The sequence below is a fragment of the Octopus bimaculoides genome, chromosome 19, assembly GCF_001194135.2.
Source record: "Octopus bimaculoides isolate UCB-OBI-ISO-001 chromosome 19, ASM119413v2, whole genome shotgun sequence".
NCBI lineage: Eukaryota > Metazoa > Mollusca > Cephalopoda > Octopoda > Octopodidae > Octopus > Octopus bimaculoides.
In genome coordinates this window covers 4,669-15,965 of record NC_068999.1, presented here as the reverse complement: position 1 = coordinate 15,965, position 11,297 = coordinate 4,669, and the positions used below count along the sequence as shown (strand labels likewise).

Here is an 11,297-nt window from a genome sequence, read left to right as displayed (position 1 = left end):
AGATCGTTGCCAGTGCCCCTGGACTGGCTTGTGCGGGTGGCACATAAAAGACACCATTTCGAGCGTGGCCGTTTTCGTGCGGGTGACACGTAAAAGCACCCACTACACTCTCTGAGTGGTTGGCGTTAGGAAGGGCATCCAGCTGTAGAAACTCTGCCAAATTAGATTGGAGCCTGGTGTTGCCATCCGGTTTCACCAGTCCTCAGTCAAATCGTCCAACCCATGCTAGCATGGAAAGCGGACGTTAAACGATGATGATGATGATACACCTGTTGACTTGGAAGCTTACTACGGATCCCTAGCTCCAGCTTCAACTGTGAACTTGGAATGTAACGGATGATCAATTATAGCACTTACACAACGTACCTATTCGTTTAGATCACCAGTGAACTAAACCTGTGTATGCATGTATGTACCTGTGTATGTATGTATGCACGTAGGGGTAGCAGAGAACTGTACCAGACAGCCAAAATGGAGGCTGGGCGACAGGTATACATAGCCAAGGGCGAAGCAGAAAAGAAGTAGTTTACCAATGTCCAGTGACGTGAGGACCAAAGAACCGAAATATACGGGATTGCAAGGCAGTGTGTGAGAGAAAATTATGATGTCACAGGAGAGAAATGTGTCCACATGGATGATGGTCCACTTGCTTTTAATGGTTCAGAAAAGAAAGAGGCTTGGATGAGCCATTATGAAAGACTGCTGAACATGAAGAATGAATGGGATGAGAAGAGCCTGCCAAATGTTGATCCAGTAGAGGCACCAGTTATCCGAATAGACAGCACCCTGGTAGATAAAGCAATTAAGGGTATGAAGCAAGAAAAAGCCCCCCGGCCCATCAGGAATCACTGCTGATATGCTTAAAACACCTGGTGGCGTGGGCTATGGCCTAGTCACCCGCATTGTAAACCAGGTAGTTCATGATGTAGTCATACCCAATGACTGGCATAACAGCACCATAGTCAACTGCTACAAGGGTAATGGTGATGCTTTAGATAGAAATAACTACAGGGGTATCAAACTGCTGGATCAGGTGATGAAGGTCACGGAGAGGGTCATAGCCCAACTAATTAGGGAGAGAGTCTGTTTAGATGAGATGCAGGAGAAATACCTAGCCAAAGACAAAACCCTATATTTGGCTTTTGTGGACTTGGAGAAAGCCTTTGACAGGGTCTCCCAATCCTTTATCTGGTGGAGCTGTACAGGCTCTATACAGAGATGCCATTAGTAGGGTTAGGATTGGAAATGAGCATAGTGAAGAATTCCGGGTAGAAGTAGGGGTCCACCAAGGGTCAGCCCTCAGCCCCCTCTTATTCATCATAGTCCTCCAGGCAATAATAGAGGAATTCAAGACAGGTTGCCAATGGGAACTCCTCTATGCTGATGATCAGACCTTATAGCAGAATTACTACCAGAACTAGAGAAGAAATGTCAGGTGTGGAAGCAAGGTTTAGAATTGAAGGGCCTTAGAGTCAATGTTGCAAAGATCAAAGTTCTAGTAAGTAGAAAGGCGAACACATCACACACGCCTTCAGGTAGATGGCCCTGCTCAATCTGTAGAAAAAGTGTAGGTAGAAACTCCATAAGATGTACCCAGTGTAAGCTATGGACACATAAGAGGTGCAGCAACATCAAAGGAAGGTTAACAGGGAAGATAGCTTTCATGTGTGGCAGATGCACAGGGGTAATAAACACCAGAGATGCTCAGAAAACAGATTCCATCACATGCCAGGGGGAGAAACTAGAAGTAGTTGGTAGCTTCTGCTACCTAGGTGACCAAGTCTGTAGTGGGGGTGGATGCTCAGAGAGTGTTACCACTGGAATAAGAATTTCCTGGGCAAAGTTCAGAAAGCTCCTACCCCTACTGGTGACAAAGGGCCTCTTGCTCAAAGTGAAAAGTAGACTGTATGATGCATGTGTGTGAACCACCATGCTTCATTCACAGCAGTGAAACATGGGCCGTGACTGTGGACGACATGCGTAGGCTCAAAAGAAATGAAGCTAGCATGATCCGCTGGATGCACACACAACAGAGTGTGAGCACCCAGAGAGAAATGTTGGACATAAGACGCATCAGATGTGGCGTGCAAGAGAGACGTTCACATTGGTATGGTCATGTACTACGGATGGATGAGATCTATGTGAAGAAGTGCCATTCCCAAACAGTGGAAGGAATTTGGGGTAGATGGAGAACCAGGAAGACATAGGATGAGGTGATGAAGCATGACCTTCAAACGTTGGGCCTCACAAAGGCAATAACAAAAGACTGAGACCTCTGGAGATATGCTGTGACTGTGAAGACCCGGCAAATAAAGTGAGTTCACAGCTGTAACTGGTGCAGCCTCCTGGCTTCCCAGACCGCAGTCGAACCATCCAACCCATGACAGCATGGAAAATGGACGTTAAACGATGATGATGATGCATGTCTGTTTGTACGTTTATATGTATGTATTCTGCATATTCATGTGTATGTTTATACCTCTGTCTCCTTGTGTGTGTCTGTGTGTGGGTTTGTGTGACTATGTATGTGCGTCTGTTATGTATAGATATGTTCTCCATGTATCCTTGTGTGTATATGGTCATGTGTTTCAGTTTCATTTGTGTATGTATGTGTGCTTGTCTGTCTGTATTACACATGTACCTACCTATCTGTTTACTTACATATCCATTTACCTAAATTATGTATATACATATATATATATATATATATATATATATACACACACACACATGATAACCATTAAGGGAAGCAACTCTTTTGTTGTAGTTTAATATAGTTAGAGCTATCTCCCTTTATATACGCACGCCAGCTGAATCAACAAATATGAAACAGGGTAGTGCAGTTCTAGTTTTAAACCACTTCCTTTTATATTTTTACTGATCTCAATAACTGAACGGTAACCATGCTTCAGCAGTGCCTTCAAAGATTTTAATTACTTATATTCCCCCACCACCGTCAACCAGTGTGCTTAGTTTGGTAACATGTTTTCTGAAACACTACAAACCGAAAAATTAGATTCAGGTCGCTTTAGAAAGTTACCTGCTTCGAGAACGTGATATATTGCAAGAAAGACGCAATGTCGTCATCCAAGCTATAAAAAAACAAAAGTGAAATCTTTTCGACACAGCTAGGAAAACGTTAACCATAGATCCCTTCATTCGGTCTGATATGAGTGTAAACAACCACAACAATAACATCATTGTTGTCATCTTGGTCGTCTTAACATCCATGTCTCCAACTCTTACAAGTTTCCAAGCAACATAATATTTCCCCATAGCCAGACATATTTTCTCAGAATATTACAAATGAATGACATAACAGTGACATTCATTTACAGCAAATCAAGACAAGAGAACACAAATACCCACACATACTCATATACCCTAACCTCAATCTTTATAGTTGTTGCCTACCTCCTCTCCCGTGTCCCATCTCTTGCACTCCTTTATAGTCTTGAGGGTCACCTGGATACATCAGACTACTGTGAGAGGCCACTGGGACACATCAGACTCTCTCTTTGCAGATCCACTTGTTCTTTCTCCCCATTTCTTCTAAGTGTGAGTAACCATGAAACTCCTTTACAAAAAAATTGTTTGGCTCCCTTCTCTCGTACTCTTTTATCTTCGAGAATAAAGTCACTCATTCTCTTGGGATTCTTAGTCTTGTCAGCTACATAGGGAACTGACAAGTGTGGATGACACAAAATGCACCCAGTATGCACTGTAAAGCAGATGGAGTTAGGGAGGGCATCTGACCATAAAAACGATGCCAAGAGCAGACACTGCAGTATGACACAGTCCTTGGAGCCATCAGATCCTGTTGAACCATCTAACACATGAGAGCATAGACTATGGATATCAAATGCTGCTGCAAGTTGTAAGTTATACAAATGACAAACTACAATAGTCTATTGTATGTTGACCATCAGATGATAGTACTACATTGGAAAATAAGAGAGAGGAAGAGGAAGTGTGGGGAGGGAAGGGTATGAAGGAAGACATAAAACAGAGAGACAAACATGGAGACAGACACAGAGAAAGAAAATGAGACACACAGACAGAAAACTAGACACAGTGACAGAAAATGAGATGGAGGAACAGATAAGGAGATGGAGGAATAGATAAGGAGACAGACAAGGAAACAGAGAGACAAACTAGGACACACAGAGAGACAGACAAGGAGTCAGTTCTTGAATGGTTCAACTTACTGAAAATGAAAAGATTCCCACTTCAAGACTTCTTGCCAAGCCTGTTCATTGTTAGCGTTGTGTATTTTGACAATATATTCCATATCTTTTGGTTTGATGTCATCTGCATGCCACTGCCACCCTGTCAGGAGGAATAAATAAATAAAAAGACAGAGAAACAGGTGAGCAAAGAGCGGGACAAATAAGCAGACAACTATAGAGACAAACAGATCATCAACATCATTTTAATGGCCACTTCCCAATGCTTCAATGGCTCAAACAGAACTCCCTGAAGTAGATTTTTTTTATTGCTAGATGCCTTCCCTGTCACTAAACCTTGCCCATTTCAAAGGAAGATAATATTTCCCTGTGAGTAAACACGCTTTTCTTAATGGAAGATTGGAAACAAACATCACATGTGTGTGTGTGTGTCATCATCGTCATCCTATGATGGCATGGGTGGCATGGTTTAAGAGGAAGTGGCAAGGCAGAGAGCTGCACCAGGCTCCACTTTTATCTGTTTTAGAACAGTTTCTACAGCTGGATGCCCTTCCTAATGCCAACCACTCTGAGAGTGTACTGGGTGATTTACATGTGGCACCAGCACAGGTGCTTTAAACATAGCAGCACATACTTTCTACACACACAGAGGTAGACATGTACAAGAGTTGCACAAAATAATGGCAACACTTTAAAATTTCAAACAAATTTATTTTAATATGGGGTAGGACTGCCTTTGGCAGTAATTACAGCTTGAATTCTACGAGGTATGGACTCGTACAATGTTTGAATTGTTTCCAAAGGAATGTTTGTCCATTCTTCAGCTAAAACAGTCTCCAGTTCTTGTAGTTATGATGGTGGAGAATATCGACTCCACTTCTGGCTGTGGTTCTTATAAAGAATCTTTAGCACGTCTTCTTAGACTTTCACACCACTTGATTCATTGTTGTTTCGCGATGTGCATAAGCTAAGAATTTTTCTCTCGCTTTTTTAATTGCCTCATTCATTCATTCACTCATCTAACCTGTAATACTAACATGTACTATCGTAACCTGTAACTATTTAATTCTTCAAATAACCTTCAACCCATAATTCCCTAAAATCTTAGTTACTCTATTTTCTTTTTGGATTCCTTACTTTTATCCTTCTATACTTTATTTTACTGCTTACATGAGAAGAATTCTTCCATTATAATTCAGTTCCTTATGGAGACAGATATTATGCTACACTCACCAAAATGTATTGCTAGAGGTAGATGTTGAAAAGTCACCTAAAGAGACACATCTGCACCTATGATGCATGACAATTGTACAGCATCTTTCCTGCAAAGTACAGGTGCATGATGGATCAAAACAATCATAGGGATTCTGAATAAAGAGTCTTGTGAATTACATTTTCTGTCTCACATTTTTTACAGACCAACAGAGATATATGATGGGCTTCTTTTAGGTTATGTCAACCATATTCATGGGTCAGCATGGATCTATGGTAGCTGACATTTGCCCAAGGTTCCTCACCAAGGGACTGAATCCAAAACCAAATGGTTAAGAAGCAAGTTTCTTAACCACACACTCATGCCTGTACTTATACTACTATTACTACTACTACTACTACTATCACAACTAATAATAAGAAAAAGAAAAATAACAACAACAACAACAACAATAATAATAATCTGTCCTGTCAAAAAATAAAAAGATACAAAACATACCTTTCCGAAGCATCGCATTCCAGAACATCTGTTGAGAAGGATAAACCCAAGTCTCATTGGTACCAGCTTTTGGTATTGAGGATACTTCTCGATTCAATGGGAGGGGAAAGGGTTGGTCAGCAGAGGGCCTTTGGTTTGGTGGTGGCATCTGAAATAATAAAAGAGGAAGGTCCTACTTAAATGTTAAAATGAATAAAATAAAAGGGAACTGGAAAATGCTGAAGATGAACAAGATTACTCATCATTAATGGCAGCATTTTCAGAAAAATATACAGAGCTAGCAATGGGATTTGAAACACTAAATAACTATCATTTGCCAGCTTTCTGTTGAATTTGAATGATACTGGATGTTGTAAGAACCAATTTGAGAAAGAAATGAGAAGACCCATTCATGAGACTTGAACTACAGAAAGAGCAAAAAGACTATTACCATTATCATTATTATTTTATATATATATATATATATATATATATATATATATATATATGTGTGTGTGTGTGTGTGTGTGTATGTATATAATCTGTGCCATAAAATGGCAGGCACTAGGAAGAGCAGTGGAGGAGGGAGCTCTGAAAGCTGTCTGCTCTTACAGAATCTACCAGAACAAACAAGACCTAATGTTCTGAGAAAACAATAATAATAACAATAATAATAATAACATACAGTGCACAGGTGTACTACAAGTCATTAGAAAAAGGTTAAAAGAGGAGACAGCAACAATGAGTGAAGTAAAGAAAGACAATGAAATCTAGAAGTACATACACCATATCATCATTATTTCTATGATGGCATAAGTTGGATGGTTTGAGAGGAACTAGCAAGCCAGAGGGCTCCAATGTCTCAGTTTTGACATGGTTTCAACCACTTTACAGAATGTACTGGGTGTTCCTTACGTGGCACCATCACGGGTGCTTTTCACATTGTATGAACGTGGCTGTTTTTTTATGTGGCACCAGCACCCACAAGCTCACAAGACAAGGATCTCAACAGAGAGAGGGAGTTGAACAGAGAGATTAGAGTATGAAATAGGGACAAAGGTAGCTCCCTTACAATGAAGGAGATATTTGAACAAAGAAGGAGAGAGTTAGAAGTGATAGAGAGACAGTCAGTGGGAGAGGACCTGCTCACAGGAAACAGTGGGGGGGGGGCAATAGAAGTAGTATAGAGGGGATAGAGGGAGATGTTCCATAAGAGTGTGAGGGAAGATATTTATAGAAAGCAGAGAATAGCAAGTGATGGTGAGAGGAATTGGAAGTGGCTGGAGCGGGTGTATGGAAGATATATGAGGGCATAAAGAGTGTGCTGATAAGCATATGAGGAAGAGAAGAGGGACTGCAAAGGTTGGCAGGAGTTGGAGAAAATAGACTGTGGGGAAATATGATAGAGAACAGAATTATGTGTGTGTGTGTGAGGGAAAGCATGGCCATAAAGGAAATGCATGGATTGCCACATTTTTTTTTAGTTTGATGTGTCTTCTCAAACTGCCAAATGTTTTGTTGCCTTGTCATCTCCTCAGTGAATATCTGAATATCTCTTGTCACCATTCACCCCGTGTCTTCCTTTGTTCTTTTCACAATTAGAGACTGGCACTTCCTTAGGCAGTTGTCCTCATTCATATGCATCATACAACCATACTATCACAATCCTCTCTCTTGCAGACTACACCTGAAACCTTTTATACCTAATTTTTCTCTTAAACCATTTACACTCTGTAATACAGGCACACTGACATTACCCATCCAGCGAAGCATTCCAGCTTCATTTCTTTCAAACCTTCACATGTACTCTGTTGTCAAAGCACATGTTTCACTGCCATGTAGCACAGGAATCATACAATCTGTCTTTCATTCTGAGGGAAAGGCCTTTGTTACTTACAAAGGTAGTAGTTCTCTAAACTTTTTCAGCCTAGAGTTCCCTCCTCCACTGCTAACTTGGTTGCCTAGGTAATGGAAGCTATCTACTACTTCTAAGGATCACCCCGGACATCTGAGGGAGTCTATTCTCTGCACCTTCTAAGTGTTTATTGCACCCACACATCAGCCACACACAAAGACTATTTTCTCTGTTAACCTTCCCCAAATACCACTGCACTACTTATGTGTCCATAGCTTGCACAAAGTACACTGTATAGAGTTTGTACCAACACCTTTTCAACACATCAAGTATGTATGTGTGAGGGTGTGTACGTATGTGAGTGTATGTATATGTGCATCTGTGTGTGTGCGTGGGAGTGTTTTGTGTGAGTGTGGGAGTGTGTGTGTGTCTCTCTGTCTGAGTGGGTGTGTTGTTTTAAATATCCTTGTGGTGTGTGTGTGTGTGTGTGTGTGTAAGCAACCGTATGTGTGTGATGGTTCATATGTATGTGTATGTCTGTATGTGTGCGTGTGTGGCATGTGTATATGAGTATGTGTGTGTTTTATCTATGGTAGGATGGTGTGCGTATGTGTGTGCACGTTTGTGTGAGCATGTATGTGTGTGATTAATATTTGTTAGGGTGTTGTGTGTGTGCATGTGTGTGTATGTGTTTGTTCGTGTGTGTGCGTGAGTGCGTGTGTATGTGTTTGACACAAAAAACACACAAACACATGCAAGGAAGATAACAATTAGGAGTTGCTTTCCTTAATCTGTATATTAATTAGTTTATTCCAAAACCCCCTGTTTTGTGTAGCTTCATTGTATTCTCATTTGAGATGGAGATGAGAACTAATGTCCCATGTGGCAAGATTGATAATTGCTGAGAATTCTAAGCATAAAACCAACAGTAGGCTTGTTATCCAACAAATAAAGAATATTTCTCTACAAATGTGGTGTTGAGTACGCATTCCTAGTTTGATATTGTCATACACATACATATATATAAAGTGTGTGTGTGTGTGTGTGTGTGTGTGTGTGTGTGTGTGTGTGTGTGTGTGTGTGTGTGTAATTGTTTCAAATGAAAGACATTCATTTCCAAAATCCAGCAAAAACAAGTCTGGCCATGGAGAAGTATTGCTTTGGCTGGCAACAGAAAGTGCATCTGGACATAGGAAATATACCTCAATAAATTTCATCTGGCCTATAGCAAGCATGGGAAAGTGGGAGTTAGACTGATGATGAAAAGGGAAAAAAAAAAAACACAAACAAACCATATTTGCAGGATCAATATTTTCATTTGTGGCTTGATTCATCGGGCATTCTGACGAGGCTGTTGGCACATTTGGTATTCCAGCACCACTGTTATGCATGGGACAGTCTGAGGGATATGACTCTGCTTTTGCTGTTGTCGCTGCTGATGGTGGTATTGAGGATTTGTTGCCATCAGGTGAAGCTGATGTTGCATTGTTCTGGTTTTGTTGAGAACGTGATTTGGACTGTTCTTTGTGCATTGGACATTCAGGAGGAGGCACCGGTTTGTTTATTTCTTGATGCATTGGGCATTCAGCTGGAACCGGCTTTGTGCATTCACTGTCCATTGGACTATCTGAATTCTGTTTGGTTGCATTGTGAATGATTGGAACTGAAGCAAAGTTTAACAGGGAAGAATTAGTGATTCCCATTTTGGTTCACTGCAAAACAGAAGTGACAGGACCTAAAACCCAGACCTAAACCATGATGGGTTATTTTATTTTTTCTATTTTTATAAAACAGCAAATGTTTTGTTTTTAACTTTTAATATTAAAAATGAAAACTATGTAAAGGGAAAAAATTAAATCAAATAGAAATTTTTAATTTTCGGTTTTCCTACATGAATCAGTTTCTATGCATAATATTAGCAGAGAAAAATCTCCCATTGTATTGTATGTACTATGTTTAAACATTAAAATGTCCCTTAATATATCTAAAGGTAAACACATCTTTACAGAAAAGGAGGCAGTAACAATGCTACTGTAAGACATGTTCCTGTCTTCTGCGAATGGAAAAACAATCATCACAATTGAACTCAAGGGCGAGGAGGTCAGGCTTGACATTTGACCCCAATTGTAGAAAGCTAAATATCAAGAAGATTTGGTCGATGAGCATCTTGTCAAAAGATGGCATACAGCCTTATTCCCTAGTGAAATCACCTACCATTACTTTCCAGCAAGATCTGTGTGCTATTTTCTGCAGAACCCAAACAAGTGAGATGGCCATAGTAACTGATACTAGTTCCAAGTGGTTATCATTGACAAGAGAGCCACAGAACCACAGATGAGACCATTCTGAATTGACAAAGGCTAATTCAGTCATCAATGCCCTTTGTTGCCAATTCAGGTGAATCATACAGGTTAAAAAACAAAACACCTGTAATCCTGAGATACTTGCTGAAGATAGAGATTTTCCAACAGTGTGACAGCTTTAGTCACCATCAGAGAATAGCTTGCAATATCATTCAATAATGGTTTGTGTGTGGAGTAAAGCATCTTTGATGTTTATTTTACTGGCACTGTCTTTAAACCTAAGAATTTCTCTTGATATATCATTTACTGTTTGTAAACATCCGATTATTAAGTATTAGTGGATGCTTTGAATCTTATATTATGCTATTTTGAGGGGAAAAGTTCAATAAAAATCTTGTATTAGTTCTAGGAATATTTTTTCCCATCTTTGAACAATATTGAAGATGATCAATTATTAAATGCAGCAGTTACTGAGACATTTATATAGAAGGCAGTATTTCTTAAGATGAACACCTTCCCCACCATCACCAGTGGAGGGTGGGTCGTTTCAGAATGAAAGTGAATAAAACTTGCAAAAACGTTCATAACATCCACTTTTCCATGCTTGCTTTGGTCAAGACAGAATTTGTCCAGGCAGATTTCCTACAGCCAGATACCATTCCTGTCACTATGCCTGTTCCCCTTTGGTGGTGATACATGTGTTCCATCAATGATTGGAAATTAATGCTTGTCTAACAGTGACACTCACAAACATCATATGTCAAGATGCACACACACACGTGTGTGTGTGTGTATGTATATAACTATTTTCACTCAGTGTACTTCCTATTCTGTCTCCTATTTACATTGTACTAGGACCTCCTATTTCTTTCTTCTCTCTCTCTCTCTCTCTCTCTCTCTCTCCCTCTCTCTCTCACTTTCCAAGTGGGCAAGCCATGTATTCACATGTTTAGCAATACACCTACTCTTCTCCTTGTTTATATAGTTTCTCTTTCCTCCAGTTTATAACCCACTCAGTTGAGGGATTCTTGGCGACCTCACTGGTGCTGGTTCCCCCGTAAAAAGCATCCAGTACACTGTTAAATGGTTTGTATTAGGAAAAGTAACCAACTGTAGAAACTATGCCAAAATAGATATAGAACCTGGCACAGGCCTCTGCTTCATCCATTCCTGTTGGACTATCCAACTCATGCAGCATGGAAAAGGGACTGATGATGATGATGATGATGCGTGAGTGTGTGTGTGTGTGTGTGTGTGTGTGT

General features: G+C 40.2%; 1 protein-coding gene across 1 annotated transcript in view; it reads right to left on the bottom strand.

Moving 5' to 3' along the window:
* LOC106881756 (holocytochrome c-type synthase) overlaps positions 1–11,297 on the bottom strand; it is a 19,445-nt gene that overhangs the window by 4,591 nt on the left and 3,557 nt on the right. Inside the window, exons 2-4 of the mRNA XM_014932247.2 lie at positions 9,025–9,444; positions 5,899–6,046; positions 4,209–4,329 (exon numbers count right to left, since the gene is read on the bottom strand). Of these exons, the coding sequence (XP_014787733.1) occupies positions 4,209–4,329; positions 5,899–6,046; positions 9,025–9,435 (680 nt within the window). The 5' untranslated portion in view covers positions 9,436–9,444. The remainder of the gene's footprint in view (positions 1–4,208; positions 4,330–5,898; positions 6,047–9,024; positions 9,445–11,297) is intronic.